The 23,418-nt window shown below is 41.5% G+C and overlaps 2 protein-coding genes across 11 annotated transcripts in view; one reads left to right on the top strand and one right to left on the bottom strand.

Annotated features, from left to right (window-relative positions):
* The window catches only part of ppp6r3 (protein phosphatase 6, regulatory subunit 3), a 31,078-nt gene extending 29,350 nt beyond the window's left edge, over nucleotides 1-1,728 (bottom strand). For all 8 annotated transcript variants that reach the window (XM_029523296.1, XM_029523298.1, XM_029523302.1 and 5 more), the window contains exon 1: nucleotides 1,553-1,728. The gene's annotated coding sequence lies outside the window, so the exon portion shown is untranslated. The remainder of the gene's footprint in view (nucleotides 1-1,552) is intronic.
* Nucleotides 1,729-10,226: 8,498 nt separating this feature from the next.
* The window catches only part of ric8a (RIC8 guanine nucleotide exchange factor A), a 40,913-nt gene continuing 27,721 nt past the window's right edge, over nucleotides 10,227-23,418 (top strand). The window contains exons 1-6 of one of the 3 annotated variants that reach the window (XM_029523310.1): nucleotides 10,353-10,441; nucleotides 14,747-14,794; nucleotides 16,394-16,478; nucleotides 17,383-17,596; nucleotides 18,544-18,620; nucleotides 18,724-18,804. In XM_029523310.1, the coding sequence (XP_029379170.1) occupies nucleotides 16,395-16,478; nucleotides 17,383-17,596; nucleotides 18,544-18,620; nucleotides 18,724-18,804 (456 nt within the window). In that variant the 5' untranslated portion in view covers nucleotides 10,353-10,441; nucleotides 14,747-14,794; nucleotide 16,394. Of the gene's footprint in view, nucleotides 10,442-14,746; nucleotides 14,795-16,393; nucleotides 16,479-17,382; nucleotides 17,597-18,486; nucleotides 18,621-18,723; nucleotides 18,805-23,418 lie in introns of all 3 variants that reach the window. The other 2 variants (XM_029523309.1, XM_029523308.1) reach the window with 2 other exon arrangements.

Raw genomic sequence — 23,418 nt, 5'->3', positions numbered from 1 at the left:
ACACAGATGGCAACAGGAAGAGAATATCAGACTCCTCCTTCGCACTTGAAATATAATAATACTTGAAATAATACAGTCTGCGCATAATGTGTGTGTGTGTGTGTGTGTGTGTGTGTGTGTGTGTATATATAAATAAGATTCACTTTGTGAAATAAATTACAGAAATAAATCAACCTTTTCATGGTATTCTAATTTATTCCATTTCATTAATTTGATTACAGACTACTGACCAGCTTTTCATATCAAATCACATCATCCCACAGAGTGCAAAACCATCTGAGAAACAGACTTTTTCAATAACTTGTTTTCTTGCATTATAAGACAGGACGCACTGCTGCAAAAAATCTTGTTGACACTGAAGAAAATGGTAACAAGGGCCACCAGTAAATATCTGATAACCAGCCAAGGTAACCAAAAACATAAATAAATCTTAAATAAGGTTACATACCATACCTACCTAAATTTATTCTGTTAGGATTTAAATTGTACGTATTATTTTTATATTAGAACAACTGCTGGTCAAGTCCAATCTAGATATTCGAAAACGAGGAGGAGAACGGAGAGAGCTTTATTATCCCCAAAACGCTCCAAAATAACAATACTGAGGGCAGCTTAGCTCAACCTCAAGATGACAATTTACAGGTCCTTACGGAAGTTCCTGGTGAGATATCCCAGGATATCCACCACTGCCAAAGAACCCAAACACAATCAGTCTAAACAGCTAATCACGTTTTCGATAAATATGGCGAGTATTTCTTTCCCAAATTACGACGGGATATGCATGACCAAGAGACAACCGTGTCTCCCTTTTCTTTCTCAGCGAAGTTGTCCCAAGTCTTCACCGAGTCATACGTCATTTTTAAATTGCTAGCCCCAAACGTAGACACTGGCCTACTGCAAGCTTCCCCTCAACATTCATCGTAAGTTATCACCACTGGGTACACTATTTATCAGTTGAAAACAAATGTGTACACTTTACGTTTAATTTGACGAACGATTAAAAGGGGCTTTATTGTATGTTTATGTGTGTCTGTTTTATACTTTCTCTCTCACACACATCCGGCTCTCTCTACATCTGGCTAATGATATTTGCTTTTCGCTGTCGAAAAACTACGTTTACAGTTACGTCCTTTATTTACATACCAGGGCCCAAAGAGTCTAACTGTTATAGCCAACGCAACAGATACAGACCGGCTTTGGCTAACAAGCTAACGTTACTAGCTATCGTTAGCTACTGTTAGCTAACCTTAAGTCGAGATCAAACTAAGGTAAGAGACATCTGGTTAAATGATAGCAGCACGCTTTAATGCCAAGGTTAACTGGTTAACGGAATAAGGTAACAGCTTCACGATACCTAATTGCACTGAAATGAAATGAAATGTTAACATTATCCCTGCCCTTGCCAGGAGTACATCAAGAGTATCTGACAGCAGTGTTAAAATGGCCATGTATGCTTCTTGCTAGCCAGCTAACGTTTGCTGGCTATCAGAGGACTGCTGGCTAATCGTCTCTTCGGCACCAACCAACTGCATGAGCTGGCAAGTGTACTTACCGATATATAACGGTAAACGGCGGGTCTCCAGCATGTGGCTTATTTTCCCATTAGCTGTGGATATTGACGGAAAGAATGCAGAGATAACCCTGAATCCCGGCGAAGAAAATAAACTTAAAATGGGTAGTGACAGGCGCGAAAAGGTAGACTATCGGAGGGCACTTTTCAAGATGGCGGTTCAGTCAACTTCGGCAACCCCTTCCCCCACTACCGCTGCAGCGTCTGTCGCTCAAACAATTCAAACAAAGCTATTGGTCTACATCCATTCGCTCAAACATGTCTTTGAAATCTTATTGGCTTAAGAGCGTGCCAGTTTGGAATGTAGTTTCAGCCAAGTGCGAATACTATGAGGTCCGGAAGAGCGGAGCTTTTGTTGTTTCATTAGACGTAAATGTTTGGCTGTGTACAGAAGGTCCAGTAGTAATATACAAAGTTAAGAATTAATTCTGGTTAGATTAATACATTATATAATGGTACTGGGAAGAATTTGCTGAAAGTGAAGCACGAATGTACTTGCTCAGCACGAACACGCCCTCGGTTCATTCAGAAACGCCCAATCTGTCAACGGCTTTATATTGAGATAATTTTGTTGTTGTTGTTTTTTTTTAACCTTTCTTTATAACACTGACGATTACAGACAGAATAATTTCATGACGGTACACTTGAAACTGGGCGAAAACTATTTACACATTAATTGTAATGTGAACAAACTAAAAACATGAAAGCCATACAAAAAGATAGAATCAATTAAGGATTTTGTATTTCCTGTAAAGGGGCACACTTATAGAGTCCGATGGCAGTACTAGTTACAAAAACAAACAGAAAAAGCACAGAGGGGAAAAAAATACAAACATACACAAGATTTTTACATTATATTTTATACTACTATACTATACTACACAATGGTACACCAGGAGCTAGAAACAGGAAGTTAAGGTGCCCCTGCAGACCTCCTGATGTAAGATTACCATTTATTAAATTTTTGTATGAAGAAGTCAACTCTCTTCAAAAGTCTGAAGGACAACTTTTCTAGTGCTGCTAAATGTCCAAGCACGCAAGACCAGAGGTTCAGATAGGGTGCATTGGGGGCTTTCCATTCACACATAATTAATTTGCAATCTATATCTATATTCCTGAAAAGAGAGGGATCACCCAACACAAATAGTCTGGGAGAGAAGGGCATTTTACATTTCTGAATTCGAAATGGGAACTAACCCCCACCCAGTAGTCTTGTATGTGGGGGCAGTCCCACATCATGCGCCTTCGAGTGCCCTCTCCTCCCTGACATTTCCAGCATTTGGGACTGTCCCTTAAATTTCCTCTGTATAGTTTAGACAGTGTCCAGTAGGTTCTGTTTAGGATTTTAATGTGGATAAGCCTTGATCTAAGATCTCTGGAAATTTCTTTAGAGTTTTTTTAATATCAGGTTCCATTCTCCACCTGTGTGGAGCCAAACATCTTAATTATCTGTGTGGGAATATCTGCACTGACGAGTGGAGTGGAGGAAGATCCGAATGATTCCTCTGTCAAACCATACTGAACATAACAGGGGAGTGGCCTATACATAGCTTCTGGTTTAGCCATTTCGAGGCTGAGAGATGACAACGGGAGTCCAATTTACATATATCAGCAACTCTCTTCCAAAGCCACTGTATATGAGATATCATTGGATGACTTGGTCATCTGCTGTCAGCTTGGTTGTAACAAACTGAATAGCATAAAGTGGCTTGCAGAGGAGTCTCTCAATGGAATGCCATGGAGGGCCTCGTTCTGCAGGTAAGGACCAATGGGCCAGATGTTGGCTGAAGGCTAGGCAATATAATAGAAGGTTTGGGATGCTGAGTCCTACCTGATCCACTGGTCCCTGCAGCTTTCTTAAATTCAATCTAGGGCATTCGCCATTCCAGACAAAAAGATTACATCATCTGCAGAATTGTTTGAAGTATTTCAATGGTATATGAATAGGATCGATTGTCATAAATAATTGAATTTTGGTACACAGTTCATTTTGTGGACATTAGCCTTTCTGCACAAAGAGAGATATAGGTGCCCATCTCTCATTATCAGTTTTTAATTTCTCCAGTAGCGGTTTAATATTAATACACATAACGTCATTTAACGTCATTATGCGTATTATATTGCGTTATTCGTAGTTGTGGAGGGAATATTATACCAATGTACTTGATCCCAATAGAGGGCCATAGAAATTTGCCTGGTTTACACAGGTTTTTAGGGCAGTAGGCTGTCAGAGGGAATGCCTCAGATTTTGCCCAAATGACTGTATCCTGATCATTTGGAGAAATCATTGATCAATGTAAACAGAGATGGAAGATACTGTTCGGGTTCTGTTACCAGGACTAATGTACCATCATGAACCTTTGAGTTCAGTCACTTCAGACTTCACTTTCAAGCTGCAAATAGTATTTATTGACTTACACAATAATTAACAAAGCCAACAATTATTTCAATCAATAATTACTACACTACAAAGTAATGCTAAGCAAAACACATAAAGATAGCAGTGGTGTAAAGACGAAACCGGTATCATACAGCATGTGTGTAAACAACACACAGAGTTGCCGCAAGGTTCGTTGCTATTCTGGCGTTATCTGACGATTGGATGTGCAGAGCGGAGTGGCGCAAACACAAACAAATGAATATCCTGAATGGGATTGCACAGAACAGTTTAGCGTGGTGAACACAAACTAAACGAGTAGCAACTTCAAATTACTCCTCAGGGTACAACAGAGGGCGGTTAGCGTTAGGCGTTAGTCCGTTAAAACACACACAGTAATTTATGTGGGGAATTTATATATGTTTGAATCATAATCTGGTAGTGTAACAGTAAAGCAGAACATCTTACGTAATCATGGCCTTGACGAGCTGCTCGAGCGAAGCAGAACAACCTATGTAATCATGGCCTTGAGAAAACTGCTCTGAACAAGAAAACGGGGGGGGGGGGGGGGACCCAAGAACTGCAAAGACTCACTGTCATTCGAACACAGAAAAACAACTTCACAATAGGAAAATATACCAGAGCATAGGGGGATCCAGGGGTACAAAAGACAGGGATCTCTCTTTGTTGTTCAGAGCATTTTCACACACGGCGCTTGCATGTAATGCTCTCCAACGATCGTTGAATAAAGTGACCTGTGAATGTCTGCACAGGTCACGGGGACAAGGCACAGGATATCCTCAGATCACACCTCGAGGGCACCCTGGGCGTGGAGGCGGTGGGCATGGTCCTGTCCGCCAAATGTCAGCTTCCGGTAGCCAGTTCTGGTCATACCATGCCCAGTGACACACCCCACAGAGAGACTTGGGGGGCATCTTAACGGCAGACCCGATGCTACCCGTCTCAGTCGACAAACAGGTGCTGCCATTTCTGGTCGATACCGGCGCAACTTGCTCCACGATGAACACCTCTCGACCAGCTGCACTGTCAGACCAAACTACCACCGTCATGGGTTCATCTGAGGAATCACAAACTCTGCCATTGACCAAGCTAACCACTAACCACTGTTAACTACCGTGGGGAAGCAAAGCCTCATACATCCGTTCATTTACCATAGGCAGAGACTTGTTGATAAAACTGGGGGCATTCATAATGTGTGGACCAGATGGACTCACAGTGACTCTACCAGATGGGACTGAGTTGCCCTGTTCCAGGACCCCCTCTAAACAAGGCAGCTATCTCCTCCAGCCAGTATAAGTTTCCTATGCGGACATCTATTGGGCCATGTTGAAACCTGAAACTACTGAGCATCGTGGCATTCTCTCAGCCTTCATGAGGTGGAAGCCCTGGATTGCGTCCCTCGAGCCTTACGTGTCTCCCCCTGATCCTCCACACATAACATTGTTTTATGATCGTAACCAAACAGAATGGTTCCAGGAAAGGTTCCGAGAACAATTAGAGGGGAAGGACTGGCAGATCACCACCCGAAACATATACGTCGCTCCTGTGAGAGTAGCAGCAGCGGTGTCCCTGACACCAGACAAATTGCAGTGGTATCAGATGTCAGAAGAGGCTGCCCCACATGTGTCTCTAGCTTTACATCCTAAACATCACCAGACACCATTCAGGGCCTCATATCACAGGATGTATTGGAACCTTCTGTGTGTGCTTGGAACATTCCCCTTCTGCCAGTTGAAAAGAAAGGCACAGGTAAATACAGAATGGCACATGATCTGCGCGCCATTAATGACATTTTAGTGACTCCAACCGTACCAGTGCCTAATCCCTATGTGGTCCTGACTAACCTGGCCCCTTCGCATGAGTAGTTCACCTGTATTGATTTGGCTAACGCATTTTTCTGTCTTCCCTTAGTGGAAGATCGCAGCGATATCTTTTCATTCACTTTCAAGGGAACTCAATGGAGGTACACTCGTTTACCGCAAGGCTTTGCATTGTCCCCAGGACTGTTCAATCAAATCCTTAAGAATGTGTTGTCTGAGTGTGAGCTCCCAGAGGGGGTCACACTGGTGCAGGGAAGAGGAAGAGAAAGTCAGACCAGATCTACAAGCTGAGCCCTTAGAAGGGGGAATGAACCTATACACAGCTTTCTCCGCTTTCTCTAAGCAGGTCGGCAAGCAGCGCTCAGGAAACCAGGCAGCAGTTAAACACAGAGTGGTTGACTTAATTGGTAGACATGGGGGCATAGAAGTTATCTGTGTCTCCGCAAAGAAGCTCTTTCTTCCTTCTGCAGGTAATAGCTGAGAGCTCAGTGGGTTGCAGCAGATTCTCACAGATATGGAAAAAGTGTTCAGGCAAACACGGGTCAGGTCTTGTCTCGTCCAGTGAGGGTGAAACTCCAAAAAGGGGAAATAAGCACACGTGCACAGGTCACTTTCATGGGTTATCTAGCTGGTGGAAAAGGCGAACCTTCTCCTGAGCATGAATATCAGAAAGAGAACGAAATAAGTGCCCGGCCCGTGTTTAAACGGGGAGTGATGTCATGGCCTTTTTATCTCGGTTCCCGAGATACATCTTTGCCAATCAGAGATGAGAGTCTGCCACCTCCTGGTGAGTTCACACCTGGGTGTGAACTACAAGGGATGAGTGGAAATTGAGTCTGTGGATGGATCCCGGCCAGAACGGAGGTGACCTTGTGGTCAGGCCTCTGGTTTTGCATGTAGGCCTTTCTTTGTCTGACCTTGTGATGGTGGCCTAGCAAAATTCTTAAGCTCTTTACTCTTGGTCTGATATAATTCCTGTCCTGTTTGTAAGAACAAAGAAAACACCACCGTGGAGATATGACAATATCAAGAAATTTAAAATAAAATGCAGGAGTGCAGAGAGACGGTGGAGAAAAACCAAACTGACAGTTCATTATGAAATATATCGGAATCAACTCAAAACTTACAATAACACAATCAAACTGGCAAGAAGGGCTCACTTCTCAAAACGTCTAGAAGACAATAAAAACAACCCTAGATTTCTTTTCTCCAACCAGCACTGATTTTAATAAATCCTCCATGGCAGAAAGCAAGGCCCTATGTCAGGACTTTGCAGACCACTTCAGAAGTAAGATTGATAACATCAGATCCGGTATTTTATCTCATCAGAATGTTGTTTTTAATACACCTGAACAGTCGCTTTTATCCAAGCAAACACTGTAGAGTTTTACCGTGGTTGGTGCAAGGACACTTGGTTGAGATCCAATTCCCACATCACTTCTAAAAACATTTTATGAATTCTTTGAGGAACAGATTTTAAACATAGTAAATTGCTCTTTTCAGACAAGTGTCTTCCCCACTGCCTATAAAACAGCAGTGGTGAAGCCCCTTCTGAAGAAGAGCAATTTAGATCACAGAATTTCTAATAACTACAGACCTGTATCCAACTTACAATTTTAGAAAAACTGTTTTTTAACCAAATAAACAATCTTACAGAAATTTTAATCTGGTTTTAGGATGAACCACAGTACCAAGACAACACTTTTAAAGATTTTAAATGACACCAGGTGCAATTTAGATAACCACAAACTCATTGGTGACTTTAACCAGAGCTGTTTCTGTGCTGTGATTGGCTCTAAATCCCAACTGAAACTCTTCAAGCAAACCGTTCCCATCCAGATGGTCGTGTAATTGGTTTACTACTGCTTTCGCAATGATTTGAGAAATGAATGGAAGGTTCAATATGGGTCTATAGTTGGCCAAAACATCTAGACCAAGATTCGGTTTCCACACGCTATAGAAATCACAGCACACCACTGCAGAATTGAATTGCCAGGCACACCACTACACTCCCAGCCTGTGAGCTACTGCATGCTGGACCCCCTGCAAGGCTACTATCCACCCCTCCCTGTTGGCCCCCCCTCACAATTTAAAATTAATTATGTTGTGCCTTGGATTATGTATAGCGGCCACAAAACCCAAACATCAAAAGCAAAAAGAAAAGAAAAAAACAGAAGAGAAATGAAAGGCGGATGGGACTGGCTCAGGTCAAGCGGCCGTGGTTGCCAGGCAACTTGGGATGCTGAGCCTGAGTGCGGTGCAGCCAAACTTCCGAACTTGTCCCGACTGTCAGCGGTCTCTATTATGAGTCGAGACTTAGCCTTCGTTAACAAGTGTTCAAGTCCCGAATTCTGAATAAACAAAAGGGAACAAAACTTTTGTATTTGTTTAGCTCTCCTCCCTCGAACTTCTTCTCAACTTCTACCCTGATAAATTATGCATCATCTATTTATTGGAGGGCAGAACCATTGGCGTGGGCTTATTGTCGGCGCGACATCGGCCCAATCGTATTTCTCTCTCTGGCTTCTTGGCGTTAGGGGACGGTCTTGGATTTGGTCTTGGATGCCTTTCATTCACCCAAGTTTGAAATTACATCTTACACAGAGAAATGTGTGACTTTGAGTACAGTTTTCTCCATACACCATGGTCGATTCAATGGGCGCGGGATACATCATCTTCTGCGAAGCACAATCAAGTGGTTATCTCGTGCTCACATCATCACAGAACACACATTACAATTGAACAAAGAGAAGAACATTTCTGTGTATGTTTTGATTGGTTAGGAAGAATCAGAATTACATGACTATGGGCAGTGTACGAAGTATCTTTCTCTTTTCTCAGACATTTATGAGTGGACCCAAGTACGTAGGAATGATGTAGTGGCAACACGCCATCTATTCCGATGACTCGCCATCAGGTGGTGCTGTGGCTGCGTGGTTGGAGTAGTTCAATGTTCGGCACAAATCCTATCTCTGCCGAATTGGCACAAAGAAAAACGGTTCGAACAGCTACGAAGTCCTCTCTTTGCAGGGAAGTCAGTCCGGTGTCTTTGCAGTCTCTTACTTGCTCAAAGTATCCTATTTTCTATATTGTCAATCCGTGTGTCCTTATGAGTATGGATACATTCCAGGGCAGCAATTTGCGTTCGCTGTCTTATAAGGTTAACAGGTCACCCTGAGTGTGGGGTCAGAGAAGGTGTACCTCTCTGCGGGTGAGGCAGGTTCATGCTGATTTGTGACGTTGACTGCAATTTCTGATCTTGGGAAAGCGGGGTCTCTAGATGCCCAGTTCGGATAAGGGTCCAGGATAGCACTAAACAGAGACCTGAGAAATCCCGGTTGGAGGCCATAGTCAAACAAAGTCAAGTTTGAGGGATGTGTGGGACTGAAATGTCCACACCCCCCTTTTCTTTGGACCTCACAACAATTAATAAACTAACACAACCTAAATATATCACACAAGACACAAGTGCAATAATAACGAAATAAAAGTAAATTATACTCAACTCGCCCACTGGCGACGAACCCCCCCCGGCTACCTAAAGGCTACCTAAAGGAGGCAACTAGCCCCCCTCACTCAGGACAGGACCTTAATTTCTTCACGCCAGCAGCCCTAACCAGCTGCAAGCGCCCCTCCCCAACCCAAAGGAGTGCCAGTTGCTGATCCACAAAAGCAGTTCCAGACACCACCGCAGAATGACAGTCCTATTTAACACCTCTTCTCTCTACCTGGCATCATTGTCTATGATTAGTCTCTCTTGCAGGGAAAACAGCTCTGCCTGTTGTCTCACTACACAACTTTCCAGTTCGAGTAGGAAATACTAAGAGTGAGGCTTTCAACCACTCCACACCACAGCCAGATCTTGGTCGAATCAAATCTGCAAATTTTTACTAGTGCAAATTTAGTGTTACCAGGTTGATATCACTGTGTTTTCTATGTGCGGTGCTTGCATTTTCTAAGACATCTTTTCTCCTCCTGCTTTTTCTTTCTCCATTCCTCTACTGCAGTGATTCCCAACATGTGGGCCGCTAAGGTATTGCAAGTGGGCTGCCAAATCATTACCAGGAAAGTATGATTTTTGTGGGGGATCAAGAAGTGTGTCATTTTTATAACTATATAAAAAAAATGCCATGTATAAAGTGCCTTGATGTAACTTGATTATTATTTGGCGCTGTATAAGTACTTTTTCATTTTGGATCATCAATATTATTATTATTATTATTATTATTATTATTATTATTATTATTATTATTATTATTATTATTATTATTATTATTATTATTATCATCATTATTATTACTGAGGAGGGCTAACCTCCGTTCATTAAGAAAATCGTTTTGTCCGTCTTTCTCCGAAACACCTGAATGCAGCATTTAGTCGGCCTGAATCCTCTTTGTTAATCGCCTCTCGCCGGCTGGTAGAGAGAGACATCATTGAGTCATCTGTGGGTGGTGACAAACTCATACATGTAAAGAATCAGAGTGACAAAGACAGACACACACACGCACACGCACACACAGTGCTCCGCTGAATTCGAATTCAGCTCCAGCCAGAACAATGGCGATGAAAATGAATTTAAGTACCATCATTGAGCAAATGGAGACCGGAAGGCAGGAAGCTGCGCTGACGGCTCTACAGAGCTACAACCAGGAGGTAAACATTAGCACATCCGCACATGCACGACATGCACTCTACATAGAAGTATAAAGTTATTATCTTGTCCTGTAAATGTAATCTGTTATGGCCTTTGCATCAATAGCCTCTTTTTAAACTTTATGTGAAAAAAGACATATTGAGTTGAGATGATGACGTTTGTCTCCTCCCGATCAGAGGAGGCCAGGGTTGGTTGGGATAAAATAAAATTGTTTTTCCTATTCAAGTGGCACTGATCTTATTTGAAAGCCTTATGAACTTGTGTTGCTGACCACTTGGGGGCAGCTGAAAAAGCTGTGAATCATGTTATCATAGAAAAAAAAAAAATTGTGAACACAAAGCAGTCAGAGTAACAGTGTTCTGCTGATAAAGGTAAATTCAACGTCCACTTTCATGTAGCTCTGGATTCGTTTTAACCAGCTCCTGATGCTCTGTAGTTCCAAGTGATCCATTTGTTCTCCTGCTGGCTTCTGATAGTCTCTGTGCTGTTTGCTTCTGAGCAGTTGGTTTTTTCAGCTTTTTCACCACAACAGACTAAGCCATAATAGCAAACATGTTGCTTGCTCATAGAAGTCACTGGTGGATTCATTTTTGATACGAACAGACACATCTACAATGGCCAATATGTGATCCACAGGCCCTGATTCCTTGGCCAAAGTCTGGCCCATATGCTGAATTATTCTCTGATGCTACTTCCACATCTAGACATATTCTGGCGTACACTCAGAGAATCTGGCTGTTAGTCAATGCTGGAGGACAGCAACTGGAATGTACCCAGATATGGAAGTACCACATTGGAAAGCCACACCTGGGTTGTGGAACCATATACTTGGCCAAAAGTTTGATTTTGCTTTTCAAGCTGTAGGTGAACTGATGGAAAAATCAGGGTTGCATACAACCAAGTATGTGTCGAAATAATATGGCTTACATCCCTGACAAGCGTTCACTCACATTGACAATCAGACTAAGTCACACGAACAAGATATTATTACTGGCACTATAATCTTTTTGTTGTTGTTGTTTTTTAATCAACATACTTTTTCCATTTGAATGAAATTTTCACACAATAAGTGCAACTTGAATCCAGCTAAATTGCATAAGAATAATTCAGAATAATTATAGAATAATTACAAAGCAACAAATGTGAGACAGTTTACCTGGTTGCAAAGAAACCAAATATATCAAAGCTGGAAACCATGTAGGAGGAAATACAAATACAGTTTTTTTTTTTTTTAAAAAGCATGTAGAGCCTTCAGTAATCTCTGCAAGCATTTCTTCCACTGTATGTATGGCTTATCAACCCAAATGGTAAACTGGTGGTAAGAGTTAAAAATCCAGACTAACAGTACTTGCTGCACAATTTCTTCACTCATTTCCACAGAACAACTCAAGCAGTTCCTGCTCCTAATCAAAAGTGGGGAACATTTCTATAAAATGTTCCCACTTAGTTATTGATATTTGTTCTCAAGTTTAAGATTGCTTGTCATTGCTACAGCTGCTGTTCTCTTGAGTACCATTGCTTCTTTTCTGCTTTCCAGCCTCAGGCCTAATGAAGAGGCTGCAGTAGGAAATTTTAACTTGCTTTATACCTTTCTCAAGAACAATGACTAAATCGTGCTTATATTCTTAAGAGCAGCTGCTCCCCAAACTTCACTATGCGATGTCTGCTAAATACAGGTAAGTAGTGGTTCTCTTAGTCTCAGCGACTTCAGCTGTGTGGGGCTTGATCTCAAAGGCAATAGGATTAGATTCTCTGATACACAAATAGCGATTCCTACAGGTCTGTCCGGTCCTACTCTGCTAAGCACTCTCAGAAATGAGGAGCTTAGTGTTGCAGAAGACTCAACCATATAAGCTGCTGGACTGGCTAATCTTATCCAACATGTGAGGAAACCCATCAGATGTGTAATAAATGAAGGGGTTTACATTTACTTCTTTTCGACACTAATAATGACCACATTTATTTCATACCATGGCTATGGAGAATTCTTCATTCTGATTGGCTGGAAGATTTGGATTCAGCTTCTGTACCTGGACAGTACAACTATGGTACGCAATGTATGTTCTTAGGCGTATGCCAGATTTGGAATTGTAGTAGTTTTCCCAGTTCAAAAAAACTTTGGCTCAGGTCTGGGCTCAGTCTTCTAAGCCCCTTCCTGTTTACCCAGATGTTGCCTTGCAAAACAAACCACAGAAATCTTGATGTACAGAAACTCATGGCTTCTTATCAATCATCTCTTCCATAAACAGCAGAAGATCAAGTAACTACATGTAGAGAATTTCTGACTTTACACTTACCGCATTCACTCTTTGTTTTGTTTTTTCAGCCCATGCCCACTGAAAATATCTGATAACCCACCATTCACTACATAACAGAGCCTCATATAATTTATTTGTAAGTAATTCTTTTGGTAATACTATAATAGAGGCATTGGTAGAGAGACAGGAAGTCAGACTGGAGAAAGAGAGAGAGAGGATGATCTGCAATTGATGATTGAAATTTCCCAACAGTGGGACAAATAAAGAATTAGAAATTAAATTAAAAAATGTAAAATTATAACAGCAAACGGCTGCTGTCATTGTTTTTACTTTAAGAAAAATTTATATTATTGTACAGACCAAAGCATGTATTAATAATAAATAATAAATGAGAAACCGCTGAGGCTTTTTCTGTATAACAGTATGCCTTTTTGTTCTAACCGCACAATTTTGCTCCAACATCTGACACAGTTCAGTGATATTATGTAACAAAGCTCTACCTTTGTATAAAAGCATCCATTCTCAGATGCTTTAGTTTTACTTAGCCAGTTAGCATTTGTAGTTGTGGGTTTTCCAAATCACTGTCATCATACGTTTGGCCAAGCAGAATCAAATCAACTTCATTTATATAGTCCTAATTTATAACAGAGTTACATCGAGACCCAACAAATTCCTCCACGAGAAGCATATATCACCATATATAGTTCCTATTTTCATCACAGAATGCTTGAATTATTGGGTAGGAACAGGATATGCATATGATCCCCAATTTTTCCAATTTTATGCTCTCCAACATAATTCCACAGAAGGTTCTTTCACATATTATGAAAGTTAAGTGGGCTATTAAAATGATTATTTATTGGCCCAATCAAATTTCTACCATAATTGGTAATTGATTCCTTTATGAGAATTAACACACAGGTAATCTTAAATTGTATAATCTATCAGAGAGATGTGTCTTTGATTTTGTATTTGCTACATGCTACCAAGCAACAAGCTCTCATTGTGGGGGTAAGACCTGATGTGGCAGGCTCTGTGTTTACACAAACGTTGCCTGTTGCTGTGACGCTGTTGTGGTCTGCACTGGTGGAATTTTTATTGATTAAATGCCACCTGTTTTAACCAAGGGAATCTATGGCCAAAATGCTTGTTGCTGTTTACATCTGTCCTGGCCCCAACAACAGGAGTGAGGTACTGAATGAACTATACCAACGCACCATTGAGCAGCAGACAGCCCACTCAGATGCTTTTCTTGGCTGGGAATTTTAATTGTACAGATCCAAAGAGTGCGTTTCCCAAATTATGCCAATGCATTGACTTTCAGTATACCACAGGTGATACCACAAGTGTTTTAATGTTTCTAGCCGTATTGAAAAGAACTTAAGCTTGATCTACATGTCTTGATGTGTACAAGGCATGGTGAATTAGGTTATTGATTAGATAATTCCTATAGTAATCTTGATGGGTCACCACATCGACGGGTTGGTTGAAAAATTTGTAAAGCTTTTACTGGCCCTCCCTGTGTACATGCCCTTCACTGAAACTGGGGTCTGCTCTCCTGTATGTAGTCTATGTCGTGGTACGCTCACAATGGTCACTTAGGGGAGGTGCACTTATGTTCTTATTGGGGACCAATTTATCTCAGCAGGGAAAGACATATAGAGCACAGGAAATAAATTGATTCCCAAGATATGTCTATACCAGTTAAGACATTTCTATTGATTTTAATATAATCATGAGGCAGATTAAGGCTCTGGCCATTTTCTGAAGAACACAGTAACTGTTGAAAGCTGTTGTGAATTTGCTGATCATCATGGCTGATTATGTATCAAATAATTTTGAGAGAGAAACAACCAGTAAAAATTCCAAAAATTGTTTGACACTCTCAGTCATGGGTGTTGAATATATTTACAAAAAATGTTTTCTCTTCCTCGTCTTTGCCATCCTCTTCCACTTGCCCCCTGTGTTTTCCCTGTGACTTCCTCTGGTCACTCAATCTATTTAACTCATACATTTCTTTGTGTATCTTACTTTCATATTCTTCAGATGAACCAGTGTTTCACATTCAGCAGTGAAGAAGAGCGGGACAGACAGGTATTCCTAACATTCTGATTACGGCTTATCGTATGTATGAAAAAACATGAATTCTCTTAATTACTATAATTCATTCTGCTGGGTTAGAACACAGATGACTTGCAAAACTTTATGGCTTTGTCATGCTTTTTTTGAAACAACATTTAAGAGCATGTAAAATCTTTGAATTTCACAAAGTAATTACATATAATTCTTAAAATGCCATTAACATGTATAAATACACTTAAATTGGTGAAATTAGAAAGCAATCTTGCTAGATCAAAACCTAACTCCAAAGCATGCAAGACATGACAAACCTAATCAACCTTTTTCTAGCTGTTGACCACAAACTACTTTGTTCTGATATCATAAAGTCACAGAAGTCCTGAAAGCTGGTTTTATGGCTCAGTTTCGAAATATAGGCAGAGAGCATTTTTCTGTGGACTGAGACCTTTAATACTTTCAATGAACTGATGTAGAACCTATACCTGTTTTACAATCAAAGGCAACATGGAGGTCTAGTTTGAGACCCTATAGATCTTTAACATCTACCTGTATGCCACATGGACAATTACATCCACCTTTCAACCATATGGACCTTTAACATCTACCTTTAAACTGTACAGATCTTTAACATCAGCCTTTCGACCATATGGACCTTTAACATCTACCTTTAAACTGTACAGATCTTTAACATCAGCCTTTAGACCATCTGGACCTTTAACATTTTTCTTTAAATTTACATTGTTGTTCCCCAACATCTAAAGCTGTGGCATTAACTTTGAAGGCAATAGGTGGCAAATTTCAGATGGAAGGTGTTTGAGACAATAAAGCTTCAAACATTAATGGGCCTTTTTTCACATTGTGGATGTACCTTTTAAAATAGCAATAGAACTTCCACACTGTAACCTGAGATAAACTTGATGACTCAAAAGCAGGAGACAGACTTGCTTGGAAAAAAGGGGGATTTCTTTATTGTATGCAGAGGAATGTGCTGATGAGGTAGAGTGAGGTTTCCAAAGATTGAAGCAAGGGTCTGGAGTAAGGTTGTAGAAGATGGTAGACAGGAGGATTAAACTAGAAATCTGATTCCTGGTGTCCAGCCTACTTTTGGATTAACCCAATTTTTATTCCTGTGCTTTAAAGTTTCACTGAGAGAACCTTAGGCAGCCAAAGTATTTCTAACTATACAAATTGACAGAATAATCTGGCAATTGGTTAAGGGGCGACCACAGTTCAAATACTGTAGAGTTGATGAAATGATGTCTCATTCATTCATTCATTCAGATTTATTTCTATAACGCCAAATCATAACACGGTTTAATCAAGGCGGTTTACATATAGACCCATGAGCAAACAGAAACCTCGGGCAGAACCATGCTTAGGGGGGGCGGCCATCTGCCTCGACCGGTTGGGTTGAGAGAGAGAGAGATGGGGCAAGGCAAAGTTGGGTAGACTAGGGAGAGAACGAGAGCAGGAAGAGGGGATATTCAATACAGGTGCAGGCAGGAACATGATGCTGCATGAAGTTCATAGAAGTGATGCTGTATGGAATTCATGAAGATATGGGAGCATCAGGCGTTGCACTAACATGGGATGGCAATGATTCACCACCTGCAGGATGAGGGAAGGGAGAGAGAGGAGAGGAACTGGGAGAGACAGAGACTTGTGGAAATCATGGTTAGTAAGTCTGTCAGCTGTGCAGGTGAGTTCCTCCAGCCACAGAGACAAAGAGACTAACACACACACAAGAAACACAAGAGAGGAGAAGAGAGGGGGGGGGTACACGAAGAAGTAGGGGACCATGTTGGAAGCCATGCCATTCAATAGATACTTACTAACCTAAATCTATGGTCATGTGTTGCTTCCATCAGTTCAGAAGGTCAATAACAATGACAAATCAACAATTCAGTTTAAGAACAAAACTAATGAAGTTAAAATGAAGACATTATGCATCATTGTACAAGGAGGACAAGGGTAATATGATGCACAACTTATAAAACCGGTGATAATTAATTATTCAGATAAAATATTCACTAGCCAGGAACAATGGATGATGCAGACCATCCAGGCTGAAGTTACCTTTAAAGCTTTACATAGCATCATCACAGTCAAACCCTAACTCTGATGTTGTTTTAAAAAGTGACATTTCTAAAAAATGTAAACTGTGTAAACCCCAGCTCTATTAAAGAAGCAGAAGGAGACCCAAAGAGGGCTACCAAGGAAACAACTGTACCAACTGCGCACTGATCAGAACCAGTATTAGGTACCTGTGTGAGGTCACTTCACCAGCTAGAAAACATAAGTGACTCGCAGTGTTACTACTACCTCTTAAAAAAATAGAGACTGAAAAAAAATCTCAGTGAAGTCAGATTAATTAAATTAAGAATGATAATTTTCATAACATTTCATGATCATAGTAACATATTTCAGTCCTATAGAAATTGAATGGCCTTTGTGGCAGTTACTAAAATGCAACTATTTATTCATTTATCTTCTATCGCTTATCTGTTTACAGGTTGGGGGGATGCTGGAGCCAATCCCAGCTCACATTGGGTGAGAGTGGGTTGTGCTTAAATCTAATTTGATATATTTCTTGTGTAATGCAGCATCTGGGTGAGCTGGTGGTTGGGTTCCTAAATAGGGAGCTGCAGCCTTCCTGTCTGCTGGCATGTCTAGAAACAGCTCGCATCCTGTCCAGAGACAAGCACTGCCTGGACCCCTTCATTTGCCACTCCGCCATGTCCACACTAGCCCACTATGCTGGCATTGCAGTAACCAGCAAGAGCACACCTGCCCGGATTAAGCAAGAAGAGGTCCATGGTGAGATTTGCATACTGGTGTTTCATTCATTCATCTTCAACCACTTATCCATTTCTGGGTCGTGGGGGGTACTGGTACAACTCAAACTCACACTCAGACCAACAGACAATTTAGAGTCAGTAAAGGCCCCAGGCTGGGAACCGAACCTACGACTTTCTTATTGTGGGGCAATAGTCCTGTGCTGCCCACTGGTGTTTCATCTATCCATCCATCTTCTACCGGTTTTCTGTTTCCGGGTCACGGGGTGCTGAAGCCAATCCTAACCAACATTCTGGGCCAGAGGTGGGGTACAACCAAAGACAAACAGAGACAAACAACCACTTACACTTGCATTCAGACATACGAACAATTTAGAGTCACCATTTAACCTAGACATGCATGTCTTTGGACAGTGGAAAACTGGAGTACCCAGAAGAAACCCACGCAGACACAAGGAGAACATGCAAACTCTGCACAGAAAGGACCCAGACCGGGAACCGAACCTGCAACCTTCTTATTGTTTGGCAACAGCTATGCCACTGTGCTGACCACTGGTGTTTCAATAACACTTAAAAATGACATCATCATACTTTATGTAATTATATATTCAATGAATTTTAAGGTGTAGGCCTAATTGAACCGAACTCCATAGACTTCTCATCAAGAAAGAACAATATATTCTTTACAGTAATTGCATGTTGATTGCTGTATGTTCACAGTTCTTGCTGGTTTGTGTATAAGGTGTTCATGCGTGGGCATTTATTGTGTCATAGCACAACAAATACCCACTCTTCTATCCTCAACTTTTCACATGAAGCTTTTCACTTTAAAGCAATTGATAAAAAGGTTGAATGGACCTCACTACTTTGCCATGATTTCTCTGTCTAGTGGAGGGTGATGGGGGGGAAAAGGGGGTGAGAATGTAAGCATAAACAGTGAGTTGTTGAAGGTGGCCTCCCCTTTTTCAGAAAACCCTGACCAGGAAGTGATTGTCGAGGCTCTCAAGTCTATTTGTAATATCCTCCTACACAATGAGACAGGACAGGTCAGTGTGCTATGAGTTTATATTTACATAAAAACTTCAGATTGTGTTTGTGGATACCTCTAACATTTATCTTTGGGTGGATGGATGGATGGATGGTTGACAGGTGGAAGTTGCAGATCTGCAGCTGATAAACGGTGTGGCAGAGAGGCTGAAGCAGTGTCATGATCTCACCTGGAGCCATGAGGTATGGATGTCAGTAAGGTGGACCTTATGTATTAGATGTTTGTTTCTTTGAACAGGTCATTGAATGACCTACTACTGTTCATGAAAGTGCTAATGAGTCAATTCCTCTGCGCTGCTATGGCCAGAGACATAATGTTGACTGATTTTCCATTCATCTGTCCTCAGAAACATTGATAATTTCAAATTTGGCACAGAAATTAGCTTGAACTGAAGCAAGAATTGATAAAGTTTAGGTTGTAAAAGACTAAAGGTCATGATCATTGGCATCTCATGTCAGTTGATATCAAATCAGATTTATTTCTATAGCACCAAATCATAACAAAGTTACATCAAGGCACGTTACATGTAGAGCAGGTCTAGACCAAAGTCTTTATTAAGTGATTTAAAGAGACCCAACAGATCCCCCATTGAACAAGCGCTTGGCAACAGTGGCAAGGAAAAACTTCATTTAAGAGGCAGAGACCTCGGGCAGAACTAAGCTTGGGGGGGACGGCCATCTGCCTCGACCGGTAGGGTTGAGAGTGGGAGAGAGGGAGTGAGAGCAAGAGAGGGGGATATTCAAAACAGTTGTCTGCTGTAACATAATGCTTCATGGAGTTCATTGAGATGATGCTGTAATATGGAATTAATGGGAATATGGGAGCAGCAGGCGTTACAGGAACATGGGATGTCACTGAGTCACCACCTGCAGGATGAGGACAGGGAGCGAGAGGAGAGGAACTGGGAGAGACAGAGACTTTGGGAAAACATGGTTAGTAAATGCCGTACAAATGCTTAGAACTGGGAGAAACAGGGATTTCTAAGAAGCATGGTTAGTGTCGGAAAATTGAAAATTGCTTAGGAGTCCGCCCCCCGGACCGATACTGGAATTTGGTTCCATCGAAGAGGAGCCTGATAAATGAAAGATCTGCCTCCAGATTTACTCTTAGAGACTCTAGGATCCAAAAGTAAACCTCCATCTAGAGAGCAGAGTGGCCTACTAGGACAATAAGGAGCTATGCGCTCTCTGAGATGTGATGGAGCTTGGCCATTAAGAGATTTATATGTTAACAGAAGGATTTTAAATTCTACTCTGTATTTGGCAGCCAATGAAGAGTAGCTAACACAGGAGAGATGTGATTACTTTTCCAAGTTCCTGTTAATATTCGTGCAGCAGCGTTCTGAATCAATTGAAGGCCTTTCAGAGATTTGTTTGGATATCCAGATAATAATGAGTTATAGTAGTCCAGCCTAGAAGTAACAAATGCATGGACTAGTTTTTCTGAATCCTCTTGAGAGAGGATGTTTCTGATTTTCCTAATGTTTCTCAGGTGAAAGAAAACTGCTCTACTGACTTCTTTTATGTGAGGGACAAAGAACATGTCCTGGTCAGAGGTTATTCCAGGATTTCTTACAGTGGAGCTGAAAGCCAAAGTAATGCCGTCCAGACTGATTAGATGATTAGATAGGGTTTCTCTGAGGGTTTCTCTTAGGGCTGAGTACAATAACTTCAGTTTTGTAAGAATTTAGGAGTAAAATGTTATGGGTCATCCAGACTTTAATGTCTTCAAGACATGTCTGCAGTCTGACTATCTGACTGACTTCATTTGGCTTCATCAGTTTTTTTAAAGAGGCTAGTTGGTACTGGGTATAATAGACAGGTTGATAATCTGGATGATGAGACAAAAGAGGCTAGCTCTGAGAGATTCAGAGGTGAGAGGTGTTGCAGTTGATCCAGGAGTTGCTGTATTCAGTAGAAGATTATTGTCTCATGTAGGTAAGAGCTGATGAATTCTTTCTCTGATTGTTAGAATTATATCTGTGAAAAAGTCCATAAAATCATCACTGCTGAGAGCTAAGGGGATCGTTGGTTCAACTGAGCTATGACTCTCTGTCAGCCTGGCTACAGTGCTGAAGAGAAAGTTGGGCTTGTTCTTGTTTTCTTCTGTTAGCACTGAGTAATATGAGCTTCTAGCACTGCAGAGAGCTCTTTTATACGTTTTTAAGCTGTCTTTCCAGGCTCTGTGAGACTCTTCTGAGTTACTGGAACGCCAACATCTTTATAATTTCCTTGATGTCTGCACAAATTTGGGAATTATACCTGGGAGCCAGCCTCATCATCAAGATTTGAACACAGTGTGGCCATAGTGCTAATCACTAGGCCAACCTGGCCTCCCATAACCTTCTGTATGGGAGAAATCCTCATTTGAATTTAGATATGGCGTTGCTGGAATTGATAGCCGAATGTTCTCTTTAAATTCAGCCACAGCATCTTCAGATAAACATCTTCTATAGCTGAATTTATTCCAAGATGCTGTGCAGCCAATTAAAGTAAACTCAAATGCAATGAGGTAATGGTCAGTCAAGAGAGAGTTTTGAGGGAAGATTGTTAACTTGTCAATTTCAATGCCATATGTTAGAACAAGGTCAAGGGTAAGATTTTAGTGGTGAATGGGTCTAGCAGTGAAAGAAACCCAGAACTAAGGCTGTCACTTTCTACGACATGCATCGACATGCATCGACATGCATCTTGAAATTTCTCAGTATAATGATTTATGATCTGTACTGAGTACTAACTCTGATATAAACTCAGAAAACTCTGATAGGAATTCTGAGTACGGACCAGGTGGATGGTATACTGTAACTAACAGAAATGGTTTTTCACCTTTCCAGTTTGAGTGGGAAAGACTAAGAGTGAGACCTTCAAAAGATCTACAGTCAGATTTTGGTCAAGGCTTGATTGAAATATTGCAGCCAACCCCCCTCCTCGACCTGTGGTAAGAGGGATATGAAAATTAAGTGGGTGGTGGGTGTTGCTTCATTCGGACTAACATACTCATCCTGCTGCAGCCAGGTTTCAGTTATACAAAATAAATCAATACAATGATCTGTTATGAGATCATTGACTAGTAGGGATTTTGATTATAGTGATCGAATATTCAACAATCCACATTTAATTGTAGTGTTATTTGAGACCAAATTTGTGGCTGTTTTGTTTTCAATTAAGTTTTGTTTTTGTTTTTAGTACCTCTTCTGTTTCATTTGGGTTTAGGAACTTGTCTAAGTGTAGGTGGTTGGGGGACAGACAGTTTCTATAGACCTAAAAATACAGACTCTATTTTATTCTCGGCAGGTGACCGCTTTGACTGAGGCACAGAGGAGCGTGTTAGGAGGCAGAGTGAACTGCCGCTCTGCCTCCTGGTCTCGACTATGGGCTGTCAGGGTTTTGGCTTCCTAATAAAATCGGCCATATTCCTAGATATAAGACAGGCCCCATCTATGGTGGGATGGGAACCATCTCTCCTAATCAGACCAGGTGTCCCCCAGAAAGTCTTCCAGTTATTTATGTAGCCCACATTGTTCATGGGATACCACCTAAACAGCCAGCAGTTAAATGACGACATGCTGTACATGTCATCACTGGTCCGATTGGGGAGGGGGCCAGAAAAAACTACAGTGTACTTTTTGTGACTTCCGACTGGCGAAGTCGGGTGTTGTTACTGCAGACGTGAATTACGTGAACGTGAATGTGAATTACAATTACATATTTACACTTATCCTTAGCCAGCAGTTACCTGCTCTGGCCCCCGAGATACACTTAACTATGGCTGCCGGTGTTGCTAACTTCACCTTCCTTAGTCACCAATCACGAGAGTCAGCTTTTCAGCGGGTGTGTCACTGAGTGGGGGGAACCTGTTGGAAACGTAAACTGGTTGGTGGTGAACTGGAGGCTACTGCCTACAACTATGCCTCTTGTCTCGGACAGTCACCCAGCCACCCTGACTAGATCCTAGCTGCTCTCTCGGCTGACGTAGGAGCTGGTCTAGGTCGGCCCGCACTAGCTACAGGGGAGCGGCTAGCTACACTAGCATAGGTTGGGCTAGCTAAGGTGCAGAGCCGCAACTCTAACTCGCTAATTTTCAGCTCCATTTATACCATCTTCCTGCACCTATGACAAGAGGTGCTATCATAAACAGAGGCAGAAGAATAGCTAGACATGTAGTACACAGTACAGGAGAGGAGAGGAGAAGAAGAGAGGAGGAGAGAGAGTAGAGAGAGCTCTCGCGTAGCTACAGAATTGTCTGTAAAGCTTAGAAAGGGGGAAGAGACGGAGTTCTTGGCTAGTATCAGTTTGATAACGGTTTACTGTTGATTAATCAGGTGAATAGCAAAACAATAGCAGACACAGCACACGATGTAACAGAGCAACAACCACCAGTGACAGGAAATGATGTAACACGCTTACCGCAACACTTGGACCAGAGCGGACACAATCCTATAACCATTAAGCCATATGCAACATATGACAACCTATCTCCCTTCAAACCCATTCCAGCTTGTATATCACAAATATAGATCCACAGAGGGAGGCCATCTCCACCACAGTCAGCATGATGTCACATCTGGAAAAGAAGAACATGTACTCCAGGTTGCTTGTCATTGACTTAAGCTCTGTGTTTAACAAATTTGTTCCCCTACAGCTTGTGTAGAAGCTGAAGTCTGAAATTATCCTTGTATGTGCAACTGCGTCCCAAATTTTTGATTCACAGTTACAGCAAATACTTAAGATGGGCAGATGTGCATCAAATACACACAGTATTTGACACTGGCACACATCAAGGTTGTGTCCTGAGCC

The sequence above is a fragment of the Echeneis naucrates genome, chromosome 16, assembly GCF_900963305.1.
Source record: "Echeneis naucrates chromosome 16, fEcheNa1.1, whole genome shotgun sequence".
Classification (NCBI taxonomy): Eukaryota; Metazoa; Chordata; class Actinopteri; order Carangiformes; family Echeneidae; genus Echeneis; species Echeneis naucrates.
This window is presented reverse-complemented; position numbering and strand designations above follow the sequence as displayed.